The sequence below is a fragment of the Puma concolor genome, chromosome B4, assembly GCF_028749965.1.
Source record: "Puma concolor isolate L17-30 chromosome B4, mPumCon1.1.hap2, whole genome shotgun sequence".
NCBI classification, from domain to species: Eukaryota; Metazoa; Chordata; class Mammalia; order Carnivora; family Felidae; genus Puma; species Puma concolor.
In genome coordinates this window covers 41,130,817-41,157,587 of record NC_141673.1, presented here as the reverse complement: position 1 = coordinate 41,157,587, position 26,771 = coordinate 41,130,817, and the positions used below count along the sequence as shown (strand labels likewise).

Here is a 26,771-nt window from a genome sequence, read left to right as displayed (position 1 = left end):
TTAATAGGCACTGTGCATTTAAGATAGGGTAGATGGTTCCTCATTATATATTTAATTTCTGGCATCGTGTTTGATAGATTGTCTATACTGATAATGAAATTGCCCAGGATGTTTGTTAACACGTAAGGTTAGGGGAGAAGATACTGACTCAGGAGCGAAAGTATTCGTTACATTTGGAGTAGTAAGGATTAGAGAGTGACACATATGTCTACGGCCATACCACCCTGAACATGCCTGATCTCATCTGATCTCAGAAGCTAAGCTAAGCAAAGCAGGGGTGGGCCTGGTTAGTACTTGGATGGGAGAGGGCCATACATGGGCTCAAATGAATGCTGAGAAGTCTTCGCAAGAATGTGGGTTGGATAAAGAGTCCGGTGGGTGCACTACCACTCACTGGGTGAGATGGGGGAAGACTAGGCAGTCAGTATTGCAGAGATCTAGTAGGTTCTCAAAATGGGCTAACCTGTTCCCTTTCTCCTCCCACCTTCCCTCCTCAAGGACAAACTATGCGTCTTATCCTTTTAGTGTTGCCTGTAATACCCAGCATAGCTCTGCTCAATCATTGTTGGCTGGTTTGAGTTGCAAATAGGATGCCACAGTTTATATATGGCCTCAGTTATTTTTCTCTGTAAAGAAGCCACAGGTGAAAAAGATGAGAACATACTATAGTTTGCACAATAAGCCCCATCCTTTCTTTTCCTACGAGCTTACACTGAGGTCTATACCTGTTCACCTAACAGATCTAACATCTAACATCTATTCATTATAGTCCAAGCTAATAATTTGTGGCTATAAATTTAAACAGATAAATATCAATCTAATTTTGGTTCCAGTAAAATCTGAAACTTGAATTAAGGGGTGCATTTTATAGCCACATATCAAGGAAGAGGATGGGTAGGATTGCCTGCATCAGAGTTGAAAATATTGATGTTGATTACTTGTTCCATCTGGCTTATGGTCACAATAAGTACATCAGACAGTTTAGGTGTATTCTTAGATAGGAATGAACTCAAAGAACTGGGAAACTTAAATGCACTAATAATGGAAAGTGATATTTATGCATGTAAATGAAGTTTAGTCATGTTTGCTTAAGACTGGTAATCCCTTCACAGGGAATGTATTATTAGTACTATATGTGACATGGACTGGAATTTTAATATATTCATCAGCATTAGGGTGTTTTCATCTTTGCAAATAAAATCAAACCCTTTTTAAAAAATATGAAAGGTATTGGGATACCTAGTTAGCCCGGTTAAGTGTCCAACTCTTGATTTCAGCTCAGGTCATGATCTCACGGTTCATGGGATGCAGCCCCATGTCGGGCTCCATGTGGTGCCTGCTTGGGATTCTCTCTCTCTCACTCTCTCTCTTCCTCCTCTCTGCTCATGCAGGCTCGCTTGCTCTCTCTCTCCCTCTCTCTGTCTCTCTAAATAAATAAATATTTAAAAAATTAAATAAGAATTAAAACATTAAAGGATTATTTATATTTTCTTAAAACCTAAAACTAAAGGCATTTTTAGAGTACTATTATATTAGCCTGTCAAGATCACCACACACAACTGTACAACTCTAAGTGTATCCTTAATATGGATCACCTAAAGATGGTCCTATTATAGGCTATAAGCCAGACTTTTTTTTGGAGCCTAAGTAGGAGACACCATGATTATAATTTTCTCATATGCCTCCCAATTTTCCTCTTTAATTGTATTTACCTCCTTCTGCAGGATCAAATTACCAGCCAGGGAATATGTGCAATCATTCTTTTTCTCTGCTTGCCAAGTGGCATTTTATGTAATTGTCCCATATCAGCTTCTCCAGCCCACTCTCTCTTACCTGCAGGTGTGAGGTTCTGTGTCACTTACGCAGGATATTCAACTGTCAGGTAAACTGAGTGATTTCTCTAGTGTTAAAAGTTACTCTTTTCTCATTAAAATATACATTAAAAAATAATAAATTTTCTTGAAGTTTCCTTTTGCCCCTGACTTTCACTCCATTTTATTCTGACTTCTTTTTGATCTGTTTATCTAGTACCGACAGTTTATTTCAGAGGCTTTCATAAAGCATTTGGTAACCCGCAACTCTGTTCATACATACGCACAATCCTTAACGTCCTGGGGGATTCACTATAGGCTCCCCACTGGCCAGCTGGTTGATGGACTGGGTACCTTGAACTTCAGTGCCTGTTGGTCTTAGGTATGATCATTGTAGTCAGAGAAAGAGTTTCCATTTGGGGCTGGAATGAGGGTGGGAGATACACCACCCTGCATTTCTGAAAAAGAAGGAGCCTAGAAGGGAAGACAGTTGCTCAAGTCTTTATATCAGCAAGCATAATTTCACTTAACCTCCGGTTTTCATTCCCATGTCTCCACCTTCCTGTCTGACTGGTAAGTCAACGCTGGATTTTCCCTGGTCAACATTTACTGGCTCTTGATGGAGCGAGGGGGAGGCATGTAACCATAGGCCTCTTCACTCTGGTCCACCCCACCTTCCATCTGGTCTGATGCCCACACTTGCTGAGCTCTTCTGGGGTTCTGTGGGAAAATCTGTTTACATTGCTCTGATATCTCCCTCTACAGGCTCCTGTGGTTTATTCTTCCTTTGTTCCCCTTTGCTAAATCATTTATCATTCTTTCATCGGTTTTCTGTGTCCATGTATTGTGGTCATGGGAAATAGAGTTTGACTTTTATTTACTTATTTAATTAATTTATTTATTTGTATTCTGGCTGTCTGGAGGGAAATTTTCTAGAAAATACAGGGCAGAAAAGTACTGCACCTTCTAGAAAGTGGAAGTCTTACACTAGCCTCTTAAGTAGGCTCCCTTTGTTCAGTTTTTATCTGCTCGAAACTATCCTCCATAGCGGCACCAGAGCGGCAGTTAGAAACACGGCCAGAGCTATCATTTTTATATCCCTATATATAAATAAGCTAACATTAACCTAAAAATATTGAGGCAGCCCTCTTATATTTATATATGACTCCACCTGATTCCTATTCTCTTACTTCTAGTCTTTCTATGTGCCTCTTCCCCATGCTGTGACCAAATGGAATTATTCAATATTCAGTGAATTCTGCATGCTGTTTCATACCTGTGACCCTTTGTAGATTTCGTTATTCCTGTATCTGTCAGTAGAATATACTTTCCCCTTCTTTCTGCTTATCAAATATCATCGTTTTGTGTGGCTTTCCTCAATCTTCATTCTTCTAGAACCTTCATAGCCGTACCTTCCTCTTTTCTTTCCTTTTCTTTCTTTCCTTTTCGTTTTTCCTTTTCTTTCTTTCTTTCTTTCTTTCTTTCTTTCTTTCTTTCTTTCTTTCTTTCTTTCTGCCACTTTTCTTGAAGCCAATTCACTTTTAAAAAGAATACATTGGCTTCATAAAGAGGCTCTTTTTCTGAAAGTAAATGGGAGTGCTTGGGTGATTTTTAGGTAGGAAGGTAAATTACTTGATCAGATTTGCATTTTAAAGTCATCACTAGCAATAGTGTATAAAACAGTTTATTGCTTAGCCTGCCTACATTCAGACTGTTTTTAGGACTGGTAAAGCAATTTGGGTGAGAGATGATGAAAAGCTGAACCAGGGTGATTATAGCAGTAATGGGGCAGAGGGGTCAAGAGGCATTCAGGATATAGAATTAACAGAACTGGGTCAGAGATTGGATATGAGAAATAAAGAAAAAGTTAGAGGAAATTATCGGAATCAATTTTATGTTTTCTTTAGAATTTTCTTGCCTTTATAGACCATTCACGAATTTTCTGGAGTTGTTCAATCTTTAATAGTCACTTTTAAATCAACCTTTAAACTCGAAAAAAAAATTTTCTCACACAAACTTAAAGTTTTATTTTTTTGCAGAATCCCCAAAGATTTAGATGGAAAAGTGAATGCTTTTCAGTACTTTTGGGGGTTATAATTAATGGTTATAAATTTAATGACCCCTCTAAGAAGTTGTTTTATATATTTTATTCAATTTATTTAAACTTTACAGAAACTTAATTTTTTAAAACAATTATTATTACTGAAGAATAGCTGATGTACATTGTTATATTCGTTTCAGGTGTATAGCATAGTGATAAAACACATTTATACACTACTTAGTGCTCACCATGACAAATACACACCATACAACATTATTACAAATTATTGACTATACTCCTAGTGTAATACTTTTTATCTCTGTGACTTATTTATTTCATAACTGGAAGTTTGTACCTCTTAATCCCTTTCACTTATTTTACCACCCCCCCCCCCGTTTTCCCCTCTTGCAACCACTAGATTATTCACTGTATTTGTGGATTTGTTTCTGTTTGTGCATTTGTTTTGTTTTTTTAGATTTCGCATATAAGTGAAATCACAAGACGTTCGTCTTCCTTTGTCTGACTTATTCCACTTAGCATAATAACCTCTAGGTCCATCCACGTTGTCTCAAATAGTAAGATCTCATACTCTTTTATGGCTAATATTCCGCATATTTATCTATCCATCTATCAACAGAAACTTGAGTTGGCTATTATAAATAATCCTGCAACAAACTTAGGGGGCATATATCTTTTGAAATTAACATTTTCATTTTCTCTGAGTAAATACCTATGTGGAATTACTGGGTCATATGGTATTTCGATTTTTAATTTCTTGAGAAACCTCCATACTGTTTTCCACAGTGATTGTGCCAATTTACATTCCCACCAACAGTGTATGAGGATTCCTTTTTCTCCACATCTCTGCCAGCACTTGTTATTTTTTGTGCTTTTGATATTAACCATCCTGACTGGTGTGGTATCTCATTGTGCTTTTGATTTGCATTTCCCTGATGTTGAGGATATTTTTATGTCTCTTGCCATCTGGATCTTACCTTTGGAAAAGTGTCTATTCAGGTCTTCTGCCCATTTTTAAATCAGATTGTTTTCTTTTTGATGTTGAGTCCTACACGTTCTTTATATATTTTGGATATTAACCACTTATCAGAATTAATTTGAAAATGTCTTCTCCTGTTCAATAGGTTGCCTTTTTATTTTGTTGATTTTTTTCACTATGCAGAAGCTTTTTATCTTGCTGTGATCCCAATAGTTTATTTTTGCTTTTGTTCCCCTTGTCTGAGGAGACATATCCATAAATATGTTGTTAAGGCCAGTGTCAAAAGCAGAGATTACTGCCTATATTTTCTTCCAGGAGTTTTATGGTTTCAGGTCTCACACTTAGGTCTTTAATCCATTTTGAGTATATTTTTGTGTATGATGTAAGAAGCTGGTCCAGTTTCATTCTTTTGCAGATAGCTGTCCATTTTTCCCAGCACCATTTATTGAAGACTGTCTTTCCCCCCATTTCATATTCTTGCCTTCTTTGTCATAGGTTAATTGACCATATACACCTGGGTTCATTTCTGGGAAGTGGATCCTGTTCCATTGATCTATGTGTCTTATTTTGTCCCAGTACCATACTGTTTTGATTAGTATGGTTTTATAGTATATCTTGAAATCTGGAATTGTGATACCTCCAGTTTTGTTATTCCTTCTCAAGATTGCTTTGGCTACTCAAGGTATTTTGTGGTTCTATACTTTTTTAGTTTAGAACTAAACTATATTTGTTTCAGTCCTGTGATTTTGATATAGAGTTCACTGAATCTGTAGTTTGGTTTGGGGAGTACAGACATTTTAATAATACTAATTCTTCTAATCCATGAACATGGTATATCATTCCATATGTTTGTGTCTTTTTCAATTTATTTTATCAGTGTCTTAAAGTTTTCACAGTATAAGTCTTTCACTTCCTTGGTTAAATTTATTCTTAGATATTTTATTCCTTTTGGTGCAATTATACAGAGATTGAGAAACTCCATAAAGAGCCAGAATTTACCTTGATGTAAAAACAGAAATAAATTAGCTGAGTTCAACCATTTACTTGGTGAATCTGTTACATATATTATGATGATCTCAACATTACCAAAAGCTTTGAATGGGTTCACTTCCTACTAATACCACGTGGTCCTCAGTATTGAGAATTCTAGGTCTGTAAGGGTCATGAAATTTGACTCAGTGGATCTGGTGGTCATGTTAGTTCTGTAACATCAACGGAAGATTCAGTCTGTGATTGGCTTTTTAAACTAAAAATAGCATGTCTTATGTCTTAATTCCATGTTGTAATTTTCCAGCCTTCTTTATCCAGTATTGCATACATTCATGACTTTTTGAGTACTAAACTTAGATGTGCAAAATTACAACTTTTAAAAATAATAAATATGTAGGTCCACCTCCCAAGCCTTTCTTTATGTGCAGTAGTAGAAAATTTATTTCTCCAAATGCAAGATAATTCAGTCACTTCTGGTTTAAAGTTCAGTCTTGAGGAAAAAGTTCATTCAGTTCCAGATTCTTCCCCTTCCCCTGTGCATCTTTTCTCCCTGGAATGACTGGTTCAGGTTGGTAAGCATGGTTACTAATGATCATAGCACCATGATAGTTTTCATCTTTGTGGGAAGAATACTTATGTCACAGTCACATTTCCCTGATCCATTTATTTGTTAACTTTATGTAATTTGTCTTACACTGCTTTCTAAGATATAGAAGCTTACTTATTGCCATTGAATTTCTTTGTTTTCAACCCAATTTCTATCTTTTAAAGATTTAAAAAATCCTATATGATTTCTCAAAGTTGATAATTTGAACATATCAGAGAGTAGTATTTTATAGGGATATATAACTACTGCTTGAATGTTGGGAAAAAAAAACTAATGTGTATAAATATGTGCAGGGTTAAAACTAGTTCAGCTAGTATGTAAAAATCATGTGACTACATTTATAATATTTTCTAACCAGGTTATAGATTTGCGTCTTTCTATTAAAACAACCTCTGGGGTTAAATGAAGTCTGTTTTTCTTCTACTACTTCTTTAATGTCTTTGATCATTTAATACTCATTAAAATATTGTATCTCTTTGAAATATTTATATATCTCAGAGTAGTATATGCAATAACAAAAGTACTCATAATTATTTTTATATTGTGGTTAGGTTATTTATAATACACTCATCAAATGCTAAATTAAATATTGGTTTTAAAGTTCAGGGGCAGCTTGCTGTGATATACAGATGCTGTTTGTTATATTGTCTGTAGTAAAAAAAAATACTATAAACAAAAGCTTAGGACTCTGTGGAAAATCAGATCTTCTGATGTTGTTTTACTATGACAAGTTCACTGGACAGAAGCAATATGGTGTCACATATATTGCCTTCTATTTGAACCCATTGTTTTATAATGAGAAAAAAAAAACACTGTAAAAGAAATATAAGAGCAAATGGCTAAGCTAAGGGATCATTACATTTTGCAAAAGTTTTCCTTAGGTTAACTACATTTGGGCAAATAGCTAAGATTTAAGGATTTGAAATGATAATCGTTCATAATCATTATATTTAATATAAACTCATTATAATTAATATAGATGTAGTTTACATTAAAATAGTAATAGTGAATAGTAATATTTAACATTTAACAAGTACTTATTAAGTGAAAGGCTGTGTTCCAAAACTATAAATTCATTCAATCCTTACAATAATCCCATTAGTATGTAATACTATTGTTGCCATTTTACAGAAGAGAAAAACTCTGGAACTGAGAGAAAATAAACATTCAACCCATGTTCACACGGCTTTTAAGAGTGGGGCAGAATTTCCAACAATATGGAATATTTCTCAAGGAGTACATAGTCTTGCATAATAGGTCTTAAAATTCATGCAGATCAATATGAAATATAAATTATGCCACGGTATCTTTGATTTTATCATAATGAATTACTGTAAATGAATTAATACATATATGATTTTACCTGAACTGAGTATTCCTTTGTTAAGTCTAATCTCATTAATTTTCTGAATCTCTAAAATATAATTACCATATCAGATAACATTATATTTATAATATTGCAGTTAAAACAGGTGAGGAAAATTGACTCCACATATTTAGAGATAAGTTATATTTAAAGCTTCAGCCAGACCTAGATGACTGAACATTAATTTATGATTAATTTGATATTGTTCCCCATCATATCAGTCTGTTCACTAAAAACCTATAGTTACTTTATAGCGTAATCCTACAAAAACCATTACCACTCATTTTGTATCTCAAGTGAAGCTAAGTGGTTAAATATTGTGATTTTGTGTGTGTGTGTCTGGTAATGAACCAGAGGCAACTTTGGAGTTCAGATCCAAAATCTGGACATGATTTTGCCATTCTGTTGTATTTATTTGAACAATAGATTCTAATGTGACAGTTGATGAGGTTGTTGGTATCCTCTCTCACTGGAGTAGTACAGGAAGTTTATTGATGCGTTTTGCATATATTTAAATGCCATGTGTCCTTTGTTTGAAAACTGTCTCATTAAAGATACATCTCATATTTCCACTTATTTCTTCAATTTACATATATAAAATTTTAAAAGGCAAAAATAAATTTATGTGTAATATTAAAGATCTACTTATAAGTTACTTTGTAATTGTTTTATATTTCATCTAGATAATAACATCCTTTCCAAAGGAAAGGTCTCAAGTAGGTCACAAGTATCTTTTACACATGTTTAAGAAAGATAAGTGAAGCATAAGGACTTTTTTTAAATGGAGATTTATTTTTAGTTTATTCATATAGTCCGAATTGGTTTTGCTGATTGCAACTGAAGTCAGAGATTATGGTCTGAGCAATGTTTCACATATTAAAGACGGTATACAAGTCGAAGCACTTAGGCTTGGGATTCCTCTGGAAGAAATCTGGACCAAGTGAAAAACATTTTATGAGCTAAGTCAGAGGCTTTTCCAGTCAGTCTTGAAGGCAACCAGCTGGCTTCCCATCTGTTTCCTTACCTAAGTCCAGGAGCAAGTTGGATATAAGCTAAGGCACTGTTGACATGCATTTGGAGAATGAAAGTGTTCTTGTTTTCATTTCTAATATATCCCATTCTGTGTATATTTAAATAAGTTTTTTTTTTTTTTTTTTGCCTAATTTAATGCCATCATAAAACAATGCATGTAACCTAGAGTTTGATGGGGGTGGTGTCACAATGGAGGCATTGCAAACCTGAATGAGAACATGGCAGCCTTAAACTAGATACCTTCCTCTGAGTTTAGATGGCAGACAGATCTGTGGCCACATTGAATTGGAAGGCAGGAGGTGTCAGAGATACAAGTAGTGGCAGAATTAACAAGGAGCACATTTAAAAAAATTTTTAAATGTTTATTTATTTTTGAAGTAGATAGAGAAAAAGAGAGAGAGAGAGAGAACACGAGTAGGGGTGGGGGGGGAAGGGAGGGAAACACAGAATCTGAAACAGGCTCCAGGCTCTGTCAGCACAGAGCCCGATAGAGGGCTTAAATTCAGGGAACGGTGAGATCTTGACTTAGGCTGAAGTCAGACTCTTAATCGAGTGAGCCACCCAGACACCCTAAGGAGCACAATTTTTTCAGTCTTCTGCCAATCCTCTAAAATTTTTAACCTCTACAAAACAATAACCTTAATAAATATTTGTTGGAAAGCCATCATAGCAAAGAAAACTAGATGCCATAATGATGATAATAATAGCAGACATTTCTTCAGGGCTAATTCTGTGGTGGATACTTTACAAGTGCTGTCTTATTTAATCCTGCCATAACCCTCCAATGTAGGTATTAATATTATGCTTATTTTGCAGATGAGGAATTTGAGGTTTAGAGAGGATAAGAAACTTGTCCAAAGGTCCCATGGGTGGTAAGAGGTCTCCTGGGCCTCAAAGCCAGGTCTACTGACTCCAGAACTCATGTTCTTCATCTTTGAGGGATCCTTTAAAGTCAGCCAACCGGTCCTTGTAACTCACTGCCAATGGAGACAATGGCACAAATCAAGTCTGGCTCAACCTGAAATTTCTAGTAGAAGGCCAAGCAATTAATGTTATGATTTGCCTGGCGTGTAGAGGGGAAAGTCCTCAATGTTTTAGATTTTCAACAGTATACATCCTTGTAAAAATAAATTTTCCTATTGCAAAATAGTAAATACAAGTAGAATAAAATTTTGAGGCAAATGACCCCTGAATAAAAAAAAAAGTGTCTATCTAGAAATTGTGTGTTTGCTTTCTAATTGAGCAGTTATGCAAGCATATTTTCTTATACTAATATCTTTGGTATAAAGATTATGAATATGGTGAAAGGAGGTGTAACATTGCCATCTCATTTATTTTTCTTATGCAACTGGATGCTTCCAATTGTTTATACTCTTTTAGGAAACTTAACACTGTGTTGAATTAAGATTCTACTTTATATTTTCTAAAATAAACATTTTCTTTGACTATACTGTATTTTGGAATGTTTGCACCTAGGATTCATTAAGAAAAAAAAAAAAAAAAAACCTAACAGCCCTGCTTAGGTTTGGGTCCTATAAAAATAGGAGCATGAAAGTGTGAAAGATACATTTTTAAGGCTCTCTCTTACAACTTTATATGTAGTAGAGACAGATTTAAGCAAATTAAATCTTTCAACAGGGGTATTGATATGTACAATATAATATCAAAAATAGTGAGACATTGGGGTACCTGGGTGGCTCCATCAGTTAAGCATCTGACTTTGGCTCAGGTCATGATGTCATGGTTCATGGGTTCAAGCCCCCTGTCAGATTCTGCACTGACAGCATAGAGCCTGCTTGGGATTCTCTCCCCCACCCCTCTCTCTGTCCCTTCCCCACTCTCTCTCTCAAAATTAAATAAGCATTTAAAAAATATCGAAAAAATAGCGAGACATATGTATGTAAAATGGTTATAGCAGTGTTACTAAAATACTGTTACATAGAAAGTTGAAAAGTGCAGAACGATAAGTGAAATTTGAGACATTTTTGGTTAAAAATCCTATCGTGTGTGTATATATGTGTGTGTAATACGGTGTCATGTGGTCCAGTGTGTAAGCATAAAACAAAATTCTAGACCTATTCATACCAAATTATTGAAAAGCGGAAAAATTATTGAAAAGTTGTGAGGAAACTTTTAGTTCTTAGTTTCTACACTTCGGACTTATTTTGTTTTATTTTTATGAAAACACGTATATTGGTTTTGTTAGAAGCAAAAAGTAGTATTTTTTTTCCAATTTTCTTGGCCTTCAGTGCTTATGACTAAAAGATGCAAGTTACCTCTTCAGTCTAATTGTCCTCATTAAGGCTTGCTGCCTTAATTACAGATTTTCCAACTGTGCCTGATTCCTTTGCCACTCTGCCCTTCTGTACTGGTATTCTCTGTCGGGAAGGCCCTTCCCTTCCCTTCTTATGCCCAGGTTCCATTATGTTCCCTGTTCTAATTCCAGTGCTTCTCTAACACACTTTTATATGTATATTTCTCAATCAATTCCCCTCCTCTGTTATCATTTCAGACACTGTGTTCTTCTGTTACATATTACATACCGTAGTTTGCCTTGTAATAAACTTGACTAATGTATCTGAAAGAGCCGTCTGTAAAATTGAAACATCTTAATGCTTATTTATTTCCTTATACTTAGATTACATTACCTTAGGGGTGTCCCATAACATTTGAAAAATTAGTAGATTTTTATTTTTGTGACAATTTTTGAACAATTCCAGCTTTTCTTTATATCGTAATTTACTTTCAGTCACTTCTACTTTATGACAGATTGCCAATCTTGAGATTTATAATCCACTCCTACACTCTATGTTGTGATTTCTATGTAATAACTATATTTGCTTCCTCTATTTTCTTATATAAACACATTTCAAGAGGCTTAAATGGGAGATGGCAGTCCAAATAAAATAACTTTGGCATTTGCAATTATTTTATAACACGATGCCAAAATATTGTCACATGTAGTATCTCACATGACAAATCTAATAAAGTGTTAGAGAAACAGAAATTTTTGTAATAGGTTCCTGTATAAATCAGTACAGGTGATTTCCTTTTACGAGGACAGGCAGGATTATTTTCGATAGGACAGAAGCAGGGGAAAGAGTGAAAACCCAACTGACTTGCAAACAGGAGTTTCCTGGGTAGTCATTGGGGAAGGGAGTTTTGCTGTGTCACAAGTGACTAGTCCCTGGTTTTGAAAGAGAGTGACTCATCCTCCTTTGAAACAAGAGATAAGTGGGAGAGAGAGCTGTATAAAATTATTTTACAACTATTTCCTTTTGAGCTATGACTTCTTAAACTGGAATGTGATCCAGAATAGCTTCCCTTTGAATCCAACATTTGTCTTAAGCATTTTTATTGTCTCTATTTTCTCTCACACCATCTCCCTTCTTCTCTCCCTCTGTTCAACAGATTTACACTGACTGGGCCAACCACTACCTAGCAAAATCAGGCCATAAGCGGCTGATCAAGGATTTGCAACAAGACATTGCAGATGGAGTGCTGCTAGCCGAAATCATCCAGATCATTGGTAAGACCTGCCCTCTGGGAAAAACCATGAAAGTCTCTCCCCCCCCCCCCCCACCCGCCTTGGTCAAACACAATTTAAGTTGAATGCATATGAACTTAGTCCCTGTGTCTCTGAGATTAATGTAGCTCTCCCGTGATTTAATTAAAAATGTTTATGTGAGAATGTTTGAAAAAAGCAGTTTGGCTATACTTTTAAATGGCTAGAACTGTATCTTTACATCCACTGGATTGTCAGAAATGAACGCTTCATTAAACCATATGTCTCCCATGTGTGCATTTCGTTAGCTAGGGCAACTCATACACTCTGAGATTCCTTGAAACTGTATCCTGATCCAGCAGGGACAATTGTGAAAGGTTTCATGTCAGCAGTCATTTGGCACAGGCTAAAGAATTAGCAGCAACTTCCTTCTCACTCACTTTTTTTTTTTTTTTTTTGCCTGATTTGTGCATATGGAATTGGCGGCGGCTAACAAGTGTGTCCTCTTGTACGCGGCTGGGGAGACAGAGTGAATGTAGCAGCAGCATTGTGCTTGTTTTGGTTTTGGTTTTGGTTTTTGTGTTTTCTTAGTCTCCTTTTTTTTGTGTTTCACTTCATTGCTTAAGCATGTCATTCTTTTTTTCTCTCTTTTATTTTATTTCTTGGCTTTAGCAAATGAAAAAGTTGAAGATATCAATGGATGTCCTAGGAGTCAATCTCAGATGGTAAGAATCAAATTTATTTTAAAATATAATGCTTACCTTCACTTTTGATTACACTGCATTTGTAAATGGACTAGAAATTTCTTTTGCATGCATTCCTGCTTAAGAAACCATTCGATCACATTCTATCATATGTATTTCTTTGGGTGCAGTTTATGGGCAAATGATAGCATCAGCACAGCTGAATATGGATGACTCCTGAATAACATGTGTCCAGGTGTTTTATCAGATCCTTGACTTTTTGTTGTTGTTGTTGCTCTGATGGCTGAATAATTTAATACTGGTCTTGCTGGCAGTAAATCCCATTTCCAATTTTAAGTGGAGCCTTTTTGTCTGAACAACTGGTTTGAAGAACAGAGCTGGCCATGTGCATCTGAAAAATACATAAATAGTATTTTCCTTGTTCATAACAAAGTCCAGTGTAAACACAGAGACTCTTCAGCACTTTTGGAAATAGCTCCAAAGGCATGCTGCTGGACGTTTTCTGAACAGTGACTGATCATGAGATATGATTCATAGCCTTTTTCAGAAAGCTGTTGATCTAGAGGTCTGTGCCTTTCCCATCTCTCTTTTTATCTTTACCAACTGGTAAAGTTTAAAGTTTTATAATGAAAAAAATAGATTGATAAACTGCTGAGGTAAAAACTTACCCCTCTATTTATTAAATAGCCACAACTTAAGTTTCTAGGACAACCTGAAATACAAATGCCTTCATTAAAGTTATATCAGCAGATATAATCAGGAGTGATAGCCAAAATCCATCAGATGAGGCTTCCTTCAAAACTCTAGCGCAAAATAGACATTTTAAGTGAATGTAATGACTTCTCGATTGTCAGGGATTGGAGAATGAAAAAAGGAGAACTCTTTTGATGTGCTGACTTGCTTTACTTAATGTCAGAAAACTGAAATCCAAAATAATAAAAGGAATTTATTCTTAAAGAGTGATTAACTAGCATGTCGTGTGTGTGTGTGTGTATGTCTGTGTCTGTGTGTGTGTGTGTCTGTGTGTGTATATGATTAATAAACACTCAAAGGCACTATTACAATACATAAACCCTGCATAACTGTTGTGAAAAAAAATCTCGGTAAAAAACAATTTTCTGTAAAATAATTCAGTGTTAAGGGGACTTCTTGATCTAATTATTCTGGGCACAAGCATGGCACTATGGAAATTAATTATAATTTTACTGAAAGCAATTATAATACCTTCAGACCCTGCTAAAATAATAGCTGTGTGATATTGGAAAATGATGTAACCTCTCTGAGTTTCAGCTTTTTCATCTGTATAATGAACCCTAATTAGGATATGATAATGACCTATAATTATGGATATTCTTTACTACCAAAACTGATATGGAAATATAATAGTGCTGCTATAAACTTTGTTAAGACATATTCATGAATTAACACATGTTAAACATTTTTTAGAGCTTTATATTAAAAATCTGTATAGTCCCTGAATATCATATTTTATGTTTCTTAAACTCAACACTTGGGTTTACTTTCATTATTTCAATTATAAGGAGGTGTTGGATAGTAAAATAGGTCTTGTCTGTTGTCATTCCAGTTTGATTCTGATTACAGAGAATCCAATAAACAGCCAAGCTAACATTTCATGACAGAAAAAACAAAACAAACAAAAAAAACCTACGAAGTTCATAACTATGGATAGGAATATAGTCCCTACATATTTATCTGAAACATCTGTACCGAAGATTCTACAAATCTGTGAAAACATTCTCATGAGTATTAGACTCTGTTAATTTTTTTATTACTTCCTAATCCTTATTAGCCCCCAAATGTCATGTAACATCTAGTATACATGTCGTGTTGATATTTCTGCTTTTGATTAACACACACACACACACACACACACACACACACACACCAGAAAAACCAAAGCCTGAGGGATGTAGATGCTATGAAAAAGGTAGTTTTTCCAGCCAAACAGTATTAGTTGGAATCACTTTGGATTTTGAGTTAAGAATGACTTGTATCCTCATTTTTTTCTGATGTGGTTGAATTTTGAATCTGAAGTTGACATGCCCTCCATGTGTTGATTCAGAATAATGCATATAACAAAAATAGAGCTTTCTAGTTGAATTACTTTTGCCTCTATTCCTGAGAATTGGCATTGGCACTATATTATTAATGGATAAAGATCCAGACTTTAACTGAGACAAGAAATTAGGGGAAAGAGAATTATGACAGAGTATGACTGGGCTTATGAAGTTCTTATAAATTTCATATATCTATTCCAAACAGGATGTTGCCTGTTTCTTTATTGCTTAACAACCAAGAGGTGAAACATTAATAACAGTGAGTGCTATCCTTACTCACAAAACTGCTTTGACCACATCCTTTTGAATATCTGATTTTTTATGGTGCTTGCTGTTTGTGTGGAATAAGGAAAGGTAAAGTAAAAACTAGGTATGCTCCTGTTTGTAGTCACAAATTATTTAAATTTCAAACTTGATAACTTTTATTGGATGGTTTTAAACCTTTAAGAATACAGAGTCTCTTGTGATATGAATCTACAATATATTGATGAATATTTTGATGAATAGTAGTCAGGTAATTCATATTTAGCCAATATTTGCTGAGCACCTGAGCTACCAGATTGAGGGACCCTTGAGGATCAAAGGAGCAAATATTGAAACAAATAATAGCAACAGTGCTGCATAGGTAAGAACAGAAGTACTGTGACGGGAGTCCACTGTGGCTTGAGTGCAGTGAGGTGTTTGTATGGGACGATGGAAGTCTGATCACACAGGGCTAAAGTATGGGGTTGGTTGAGGAGCCTTTTGAGGACTTTTAAAGCTGGCTGTGGCATGATCTGATGTAAGTATTTAAAAAAAATCATCCTAGATGCTTTCTGGGAATTGTAGAATATGCGTTAAATCTTCATTTGGATGTGGGACGGGAGATGACGAATATAGGGAGGATGAATGTTCCCACAGTTTCTCCTGAGAAGTTACTATTAGACGTGATTACTACAGAGGGAGAAAACAGACTAAAGGTAGAAGGGGGAAGATGACAAATTCATACTTTGAAAGTAAAGTTTGACCTATCCGTTGGAACATCAAGTAGGAGGTGACTTCAGGCAATTAGGCATGTGTTCCTGAAGGTCACAATAAGGTGTTAGGTAGAATATAGCTAGTGCACAGGTAATGATTGAAGTCATGGAAAAAGGATGAGATTTCAACAGAAGGCCTGTATAAAGTCAGGAGGGGAGAGATTTGAGGTTCTCACACTGGGGAATATCAATATGTATGTGATGAGCAAAGGTGTAGGAATCAGAAATAGGGAAGAGTAGTGAGAGAGTGAGCCCATCTTTAAGAGGATGGATCCACAGATGGGGATTATTGATCCTTAGGGTAGCTAGAGTAGCTTCAACTAGAGTACTTGGACTAACCCAGTGAGATGGGGCAAAGTAAGATGAGCAGAATGCGGTGGAGGTTGTCAAATGCTACTTAGCCAACTAGTTGGTGTACCTCAACAAAGAAGTTGGTTCTAGCAACTAGGCAGGCATTAATGACCTTGATGCAAATGTCTTCTATAGGGTGACCATGTGTTAATTAAGGAGTAAGAGAGGTGCCCCTGTCTATTGAGATTTGGATAATCTTTCTAGGAATTTCCTGTTGAAGAGAAAAACAAAAATATAGCTATAGTTTGAGACGAAGGAAGGGTGAGGGGAGCTTTTGGAAGGGGGGAAATAGGCAGAGGAGGAGGAAGCAGTAAGGAGAGAGAAGAATCCAGGGGACTGGGGAGACAAAAGATGATGCCAAATCCTAAAGCAAGTGGCAAAGGAATAAATTTGAAGTCTGTGTAGAAGATTAAATTTTTTTTTAATGTTTATGTATTTTTGAGAGAGACAGAGTGCTAGCAGGGGAGGGGAAGAGAGAGAGGGAGACAGAATCTGAAGCAGGCTTCAGGCTCTAAGCTGTCAGCACAGAGCCCGACACGGGGCTCGGACCTGTGGACCTCCAGATCATGACCTAAGCCAAAGTTCAATGCTTAACTGATTGAGCCACCCAGGCGCCCCCTGGGTAGAAGATTTAATGTTGGAAAAGAATGAGGGTACATTTTCCTTTGTGTCATGTCACAAGGGGATATGATTGCATGAAATGAAGGTACCTGAAAATGGATTAAATAGAAATTGAAGGAGTTCATCAATAACATAACTGCAGAGTATTAGAGAATAATAATGTGCACTTTTCCGTGGGATTCTCTAATTATAATACCTTATAGAAAAACTCACGTATGTTGTCTTGAAATAGATGAAGAGGGGCGCCTGGGTGGCGCAGTCGGTTAAGCGGCCGACTTCAGCCAGGTCACGATCTCGCGGTCCGTGAGTTCGAGCCCCGCGTCAGGCTCTGGGCTGATGGCTTGGAGCCTGGAGCCTGTTTCCGATTCTGTGTCTCCCTCTCTCTCTGCCCCTCCCCCGTTCATGCTCTGTCTCTCTCTGTCCCAAAAATAAATAAACGTTGAAAAAAAAAAAAGAAATAGATGAAGAAAACTAATTCTTTCAAGTGGGCCAAAGAACATATGTTTAAAGAAATATGAGCTAGTCAATGCACCAATTTATTAGTGTAATTTTTGGAAGAATTTGATTCATGCTTATTCTAAGTCTCAAAGTCATAGTTATCTTCCTTAATGAGCTGAGACTAAACTCATCCTGAAAAACAGAACTCAGTTTGAAGGAGCTTATTCAACACTATATTTAACCTTATCCAAAGATGAAGTTACTGATATGGATAGCACCTGTTGAGTAATTTCTAGGTGGGTGGTTTCAGAATTCAAAATATATGCTGCATGCCACACTTTGGTGAGATTACGCGAGGAAATAAATTAGTAAACTATAAATACTAGGAATGTCCAGAATGCCTAGCAGATTAAAAATAGCAGAAAAATGCCCAACATGTATTTGAAATGCTGAGGCACAAGTGCTAGGTTCTTAGACAAAAATGTAAGACACGTTTGGGAAAAGTTGTTTTGAAGACAAATTTTCCTTTAGTTTAAAATAGACCGTTACATTTAAGGATCTTCACAAATGCAGTAGAGGGATTAGAAACTGTGTTTATGTGAAGTAAGCCAAAATTCTGATTCTACGGTATAGCTGAGGATGTGACAAATGTGCTTCACAGCCTGTCCTTCCTTTTTGCTGGCTCCTCCCATTATCTCACGGTAAGAGCTCCATTGTTTTCAGCCACAACTTTCCATCTTCCTTTGAACATACCATGTTGTTTAAAATTTTCTGAGATGGTGATTTGGGGAATGTTTATCCCTGTGCCTCTTACCCCTTTTTGTTCCTAGAAGATAAAAAAAACAAGAACAAAAACAAAAAATAGGTTCATTCTCCCTTAACTCTCCAGTTCCAAGTCCCACAACGTTGTGACTTCCAGAATAATAACATGATGGATTTTATTGGCATCTTTATCCCATTTCAATAGTTTGCACTCATCTGTACAGTGAAACTATTCTTCCTAGTAAACATATTTGGTGCTTTTATCAGTATTCTGTCCTTTAAAGTTTACTGCTTGTAATTGGTTCTCTCATAAAGGACCTATTTAGGTAAGATAGGAAGATGAGGTTTCTAACCAAATAGGGAAGAGATAAAATATTGGAATGCTCTTAAAGGTTTAATAAAATCTTATAAATGGCACACTGCAGGATTCTCGCACTATGACTCAGAGGAGTGGAATATTGCTAAGTTAGTCCATTCACATGATCCCCTGCCATTTTTGAAACTGTTCATCTTCTGGAATGGCTGGAAAAAGATAGCTTAATGAAGACAAATGCTTTACTACAAATATAGCTCTGATCTCTAACGAAATGCTAAATGGAAATTTCTACTTTGAGGTTTTCTATTTAATTTCATTCTTTTCATATAGGCTCACACTTTGGAACAAAAGAATAAACTACCAGTGTTAAGAAATGTATACTTAAGTTATTACAATATCCTGATGATTTTTAAAACTGAATGTGTCTCTAGAAGTTGCTCTGTGTACTAGCATTTAAATTTTTTTTTTTCAACATTTATTTATTTTTGGGACAGAGAGAGACAGAGCATGAACGGGGGAGGGGCAGAGAGAGAGGGAGACACAGAATCGGAAACAGGCTCCAGGCTCTGAGCCATCAGCCCAGAGCCTGACGCGGGGCTCGAACTCACGGACCACGAGATCGTGACCTGGCTGAAGTCGGACGCTCAACCGACTGCACCACCCAGGCGCCCCTAGCATTTAAAGTTCAAACGAAGGACTTGAAGGATTGAAAGGAGGGGTGTTACACTGAAAGGACAGTAGTCACTGGAATTCAGTTGTCACTCTGTGACCGAGAAAAATATCCAGTGAATGCTCAGTCTCTGGTCATTTCTGCATTGAGGAAATTAGACCAATAGAACTCTGACTTGCTAGATTGATTTAAAAACAGCAAACACCATGGCTCCTGTTCAGTGTTTTAGAGGTATATTTGGGGTTTAGCTCTTTATAGCTTTTTAAAAGTATATTCATAGTAAGGTGAGAAAGATATTTCCTAAATTATATTAAATCTAATTTAAAAGAAAAACGGTAATAGCATGAGAATTATATTTTTATGGGAGTTGTCTGGTCTGCCATTAAATTAAATAAATGTTGGGGCACCTGCGTGGCTTAGGCTGTTGAGCATCCGACTTCAGCTCCCAGGTCCTAATCTTGCAGCTCATGACTTCCAGCTGCTCATCAGGTTCACTGCTGTCAGCCTGTTGGCGTGGAGCCTGCTTCAGATCCTCTGTCCCCTTCTCTCTGCCCCTCCCCTGCTTGCTCTTGCCCCAAAATAAATAAATATTAAGGAAGTTAAATAAATGTTGAGAATACAAGAATGCTTTTCTGTATTAACTTTATATTATGGAATACACATTTTAAATGTTCTCATGAATATCAATATTTAAATTGGTTTGTGCTATTAGTAGGACAAATAGAAATTGGAATAAAGTGGGGTTCCTGGGTAGCTCAGTTGGTGAGGCATCCAAATCTTGATTTCAGCTCAGGTCATGATCTCACAGTTCGTGGGATCGAGCCCCACATCAGGCTCTGTGCTGAGAGTGCAGAGCCTGCGTGGGATTCTCTCTCTTCCTCTCTCTCTCTGCCCCTCCTCCACTCATATGGATGCTCCCTCTTTCTCTCTCAAAAAGAAATAAACTTTAAAAAACAAAGGAATTGAAATAAAGTAAGTAACTTTGCAAAGAATTTATCTATCTATCTATCTATATCTATTTATTTATTTATTTATTTAGAGTGTGTGAGCAGGGGAGAGGGACAGAGGGAGAGAGAGAATCTTAACACAGCCTCCGGCCCAGCACAGAGCCCAACTGGAGCTCTATCCCATGACTCTGGGATCATGACCTGAGCTGATATCAAGCGTCAGACCCTCAACCAACTGAACTACCCAGGCACCCCATTTATTTTTTACAAAGAATTCTTTTTAAATAAAGTAACAATTCTGAATTGGATTCTGGATTCAGTATAATTTGTTTTTCTTTCTTTTTGGAGAGAATATATGTTTTTTATTTTATTTGAGGAAAATTAGTAAGCTTTATATATGTATGTATAATAACCATTGTGAACTATAGTTAATATTTCAACTATATATTTGAATATCAACCACTTTCTTAAACATTTAGCATGTTCTTTATTCTGATATCTTTAACATAATTACTGTTAATTGTTTCCTACCTCTAGGCCAATATCCCAGTAAACACAAAGTACAATCATACCTAGTGTTAGAAAGCATATTTTGTAACAATCCTTTCATAAATTTAGTTTTTATTACCTTCAATAAACTGGTCTTTTTTAAAAGGACTTTCCCCTCCATGTTTTTCAATCCCCTTCTTGAAATTTATTAGAAAATTACCACTTACAGGGGCATCTGGGTGCATCAGTCAGTTAAGCACTGGACTTCAGTTCAGGTATGATCTCACCGTTCGTGGGTTCGAGCCCTGTGTCGAGCTCTGTGCTGACAGCTCAGAACCTGAAACCTGCTTCAGATTCTGTGGTTCCTTCTCTCTCTGCCCCTCCCTTTCTCACTCACTGTCTCAAAAAATTTTTTTTTTTAATTATCACTTATAGTAATCAGTGGTAAAATACCTAACAGTGGAACAATTTTATTTTTTAATTTTAAAGGGTTTTTTAGTGTTTTTATTTATTTTTGAGACAGAGAGAGACAGAGCATGAGCAGGGGAGGGGCAGAGGGAGGGGAAGACACAGAATCTGAAGCAGGCTCCGGGCTCTGAGCTGTCAGCACAGAGCCCAACGCAGGACTCAAACTCACAGAGTGTGAAATCATGACCCAAGCTGAAGTCAGACACTTAACTGACTGAGCCATCCAGACACCCCAATAGTGGAACGATTTTAAAAACTGGTAGTTAGGCAAATAATATACTAAGATATGAGACCATTTTAAATAAGAACTCTTTTTAAATCTGTTAAAACCTATTAGATTAAATGATGCTCTAAAAATTACTTCTATAAAAAGAGAAAAAGGAAATGAATTAGGGAGAATCTTATTCATCTGATCTCAGTATAATCATCTGAAAAGTTTATTTTGAATGAGATAAATTATTGGAAAGTCAGTAGATACACCCAAAGTAGCTGCTTTATTAATTATGTTTAAATGATTTTAATATAAAGTCAGTTAAACTGGCAGATGTGGATAGACACAGACAAAAATACATGGAATGCCTCTGAAAAATCATATTGCCCAATTGATTGTGTTAGCCATGTTTCAAACCTAGCAAAACATTTTGTGAAATCATATCATAGAAACCAAATTGTACAGCATTCAGCAATATCAGCATCACTTACTGATTGACATGAATGATTAAATGTCAGTCATGTATATTGGGTGCTATGCTAGATGATTGGCTTGCAGTTTTTACGTAGTATTTTAGCAAACAGACAAAGGAATGGGGTCTCACTGAGCCTGCCTGGAGAGGAACCAGTGTTTGGTCTCATGTTTATCTGAGTCAAGACCAAATTGCTTAAACTTACTAATAAATAAGCTTAACAGAAGAATTCAAGTCTTTGGATTTTCAACCCCTCCACCCCGCCTCCTCCTCTTTCTATTCTTCCTCTTTGTCTTCCTCCTCCTCCTCTCTCTCTCTCTCTCTCTCTCTCTCTCTCTTCCTTCTTTAATGTTTTGGTCCCTCTTTCTTCCCTTCCCCCCAAGCTTATAATATACATTATTTTTCTTTAATACCATACTTATTTTTCCTACGTATGGAAGGAATATAAATTTTGGTTAGTTTGGGAGAGGGTGTGGGTATGTGAGCTATATAAGAGTGCATAGATTTGTGGTAACATTATGCATTTGGCAAATAATTAGTTGTTGTAAGTAACTTTAGTCCTATATAGAAGTATGCGTTAAGTTTAGAAAAATTTTATAACCTCATAGTAAGATTCTTTGTTTTGTTTTGTCTTCTGAAACAAACTGAAAAGTAAGAATTCATTAAAACCCACACAGTATATCTTCAGCTCGACAAATACTGCGGTAATATTTATAATTTTATATTTGTAAAAAATATTAAACAATATTTATTATTCTCTAATTACCAAGCCAGTTAGAATAGTAGAATTTTAAAGAAAAAATAATTTTTTATCTGATAAAATACTAATGGATTTTCCATATCTGTATCCATACCTGTATATATGTATATATATACACTATACATATACATCTGTCTAATCACACATACACACATAGATTCTGTTATAGAATATATATGTTTACATAAAGCATTTCTATTATGGATATAATATATATATTAGATATATCCACGTATATGTAGATATATACACATACACACATACACTGATGCCTAGTATGGAACTCGGCTCTTTATAAATATCTTTAATCCTCGTATATTATGTGGAAAATATTTTTAATCCCATGGATTAAAAATCCCATGGATAAGGAAGCAGAGGCTTCAGGAGAGTAAAAACTTTGCAAATTTTTTACCTTGTATAAGTTGCATAAGTAGGATGCTAACCCAGTTTTACTTGACCGAAAAACTTTCAATTATTATACTTACTGCTTAATTCATAAACTGACTCCTTGAATCTAACCACAGACCACTCAGCACAAAAAGAAAGGGATGAGTGAAACAAAATTACTATCCCTTCTGCCTCTCTCTATCCCACAGCACAAAGTAACTTGAAATGGAAAAGGGAAGTGGGTGGGTTAGCATTGCAGTGACAGGAGGCAACTATCCAAACTCCATGTTTTTACCTTCCCTCCCCAAAGTCTTAACAAATCAAAACTCAGAGGGCAGAGCCTGGAAATGTGCCTGCTCACGGATCCCAGCTCATCCTTAGCTTTGCTAAAGTTTCTTTATGTCTACTGCTCTATCGAGTAGAAAATTGTTTTAATTACCTCTGGTTGCTGTTAAAAATTATCACAAACTTGGTGGCTTAAAGCAAAAGAAATTTAAGCTCACACAGTTCTGGAGGCCAGAAGTCTACAATCAGTATGACAAGGCCAAAATGAAGGTATCAGCAGTTCAGTGCTCCCTTCCGAAACTGTAGGAGAAATCCATTCCTTGTCTTTTCTAACTTCTGGAGACTGCCAGTATTTGGCTTGTGGCCACATCAGTCATTCTATATGTCAATATGCCAGCATATAAAAGTACATTGGATATTTGAGAATTAATTTGGAAGCATTTAAACTTTGCGAACTTAGAATTTATACAGAATGAGTGGATTTTGCATACTATTTCTGTCTTTCCCCTCATACTACACAATTTCATCTTTACATTCAACCAGATATTTATTGAGCACTTATTTTGTGCCAGGCGCTGGGTCCTGGCTATCTGTCAGTCATGTAGAGAGCTTGAGTCAGAGGCTAGAAATGTCTTAGTCAGAATGTCTAAATTACATGGAAGTGCCTGGGTGGCCCAGTGGGTTAGCATCTGACTTTAGCTCAGGTCATGATCTTGCAGTTTGTGAGTTTGAGCCCCACATCAGGCTCTGCACTGATAGTTCGGAGCCTGGAGTCTGCTTCAGTTCTCTGTCTCTTTCTCTCTGCCCCTCCCCCATTCATGCTTTTTTCTCTCTCTCTCTCTCTCTCTCTCTCTCTCTCTCTCTCTCTCTCTGTCTCAAAGTAAATGAGCATTAAATTTTTAAAAAAAAATTTACCATTTATTTATTTTTGAGAGACAGAGCGAGACAGAGCACGAGCAGGGTAGGGACAGAGAGAGAGGGAGACACAGAATCTGAAGCAGGCTCCAGGCTCTGAACTGTCAGCACAGAGCCCAACGCGGGGCTTGAACTCACAAACCGGGAGATCATGACCTGAGCTGACGTCGAATGCTTAACCAACTGAGCCACCCAGATACCCCTAAAAAAATTCTTTTAAATGAATGTCTAAATTACAGTGGTAGAAAGCTTAGTGTGGAAGAAAGCTCAAGTTCATTGGAGACTGACAGGGTTGAATTTGAATTCTGGCTCTGCTATTTTATTAAATATTTTTATTAAATATTAATATTATATTTATTAAAAGTAAGTTATCTTTCCAAGTCTCTATTGAATAGGAAAAATTGTATAAAATTTACTGGAGTTGATGGTGAACATTAAAAGGGTTTTGCATTTGGAGTAAATAACCTATGTGCTTAAAACTCTGTGTGAACTCCCTGTGCTAGGTCATTGAGAGGTGGAGAAAAGTGGCTTCTAAGCCATTTTCCCTGCTTCTATTCGTGACATGTAGTATAGAGTTTTTTTTCCAAATGGGGCTTTTTTTGCCTAGTATGTTGTAAAGGCAATATGTTAAAAATGACATTTTAAAATGAAATACACTGAAGTATAATTTTGAAAAATCAGAGTGCATTGCAAAGAGTATAAATAGAAAATGATGTGTGAAACTTTTATTACTGTCAATAAATCTGTGTATGTGCTGTGTGATCATGTCTTCAAAGCAACACTGCGCATTTCTCTCTTTTGCATAAAACACACCATTAGCTCCCTGGGCTTTGAGATGAGCCCAGACTCCCACCAGGGCATGGCACATGTTGTCCAGCAATCCTCTGTCTATCTCGATGGCCTTCTCTCCTGCCACCAGATTCTCCAGATTTCAAGATGCTTATGCCTGGAGTCCCTGCTGCATGATCTTTCCTCCTACTTTGGATCTTGAAACGGATTGAAGGTTATCACCTTTTGGAGTAGCCTTTATTCACATTGGTAAACAATGAAGTAGTGAAGAAAGATTTAGGTGACTTTTACTCTCAATATTCCCGGCTCTTCTGAATTCTTTGTCAGCCCTTTAACTTACGGTGTTTCTCAATCATGGCCAGTTCAGACAGTGTTCCTTCCTTGGACTCACCTCATACCACATCCTCTTATTTGGTTAACTCTTCCTAACCTTTCAGCGACTAGCTCAGTCTTCCTTTTAAGGAGAAAAATGTGGGGGTTAATGACATGGCTCTAGTTTTGATATATTCTCTCTTTGTGACTTTGAGGCTGTCAATTGAATGCTCTGATCAGCATCTTTCTCAGTATAAAATGGTATAGTAATGGCAACTTCAGATGAAGATATCTTTCTAAGTGTTAGTTAAGTCTTAGTTACTGATAACTTTCTCCTTCCCTAGTTACTTGACCTCTGGTCAGGAATAGGCCTTTGTTCATGCTTCTCCAGGAGTCTGTGTTTTTCTGGCCATAACATTCCTTGCATTACATTGGAATTGCTTCTCTCTCCTATAAAACTATATATTTTTAAGGACCCAGACATGCTCAATGAATAGTTAATTGTTAAATACATGAATTAAAATAAACATGAAGAATTTTAATGAATGCAGAAACATGACTGCATTTTAAAAATTCTCCTGATGAATTTGTATCTGATTAAAACCTTTGGCTAAAATTTATATTACTGTTTGAATTTCGTGATGGGACAGGAGTTCACTCACACTGAGCAATTTTACCTTTTTTTTTTTTTTTTGGTTGAAATCACATTTATTTCATTTATATAGTGACACTACCAGTACACATTTATAATGAAAAAATAAGATGTGTAGTTAATCAAAAATAGCACAAGTCACAAGAGAATGTACCATCCAGAGATAACAAAAGTTAAATTTAGTCTATATTCTTGTAGACATTCTCTATGTATGATTCATAACAGCATTATCTGGCACTTCAGACATGCCCTAACCGGGATGCATTGCATTTGTAGAGAGAACTCAAACTTTGAAGGATTATGTCTGCTACCTGGTTTACAGTTATTTAACTTTTTATACTGCAGTGTTTTCAGAATCCAAGGGGCAATAGAGGCTTTTCAATTCCAGCTAAAATTCAGCTTTGTAAACATAACTGCAGAGAGTAAAGACTGGCATGCTCTTTTCTCATGGAACAATTTTGCTCTTGGGAACTCTGATGGGCATGACTGGCCCTCCTTCTGATACCTGTCTACCTTATCAAAGTCAAACTTAGCCCTCAAGTTTAAATGATTGTTCTTCTATGAAGCTTTTCCAGGGTCTGTAGTGAAAATTGATAAGTCCATTCTCTCTACTGCCAAAAAATATTGTTTATAATCCTTTTTTAGAATTTATCATATTATGCCTTGTGTTGTGATGGTTTATGAATCTTTTTTTGTCTCCAGCTATTTTATAAGCTCACAAAGGCAAAGACTTTATAATTCATTTTTATATCCCTTCACCATCTAGCAGAGCTCTTTGC

At 36.2% G+C, this 26,771-nt stretch overlaps 1 protein-coding gene across 8 annotated transcripts in view; it reads left to right on the top strand.

The window, feature by feature from the left end:
* NAV3 (neuron navigator 3) overlaps positions 1-26,771 on the top strand; it is a 598,387-nt gene that overhangs the window by 331,025 nt on the left and 240,591 nt on the right. For all 8 annotated transcript variants that reach the window (XM_086712755.1, XM_025927005.2, XM_025927006.2 and 5 more), the window contains exons 2-3: positions 12,256-12,373; positions 13,022-13,074. In XM_086712755.1, the coding sequence (XP_086568881.1) occupies positions 12,256-12,373; positions 13,022-13,074 (171 nt within the window). The remainder of the gene's footprint in view (positions 1-12,255; positions 12,374-13,021; positions 13,075-26,771) is intronic.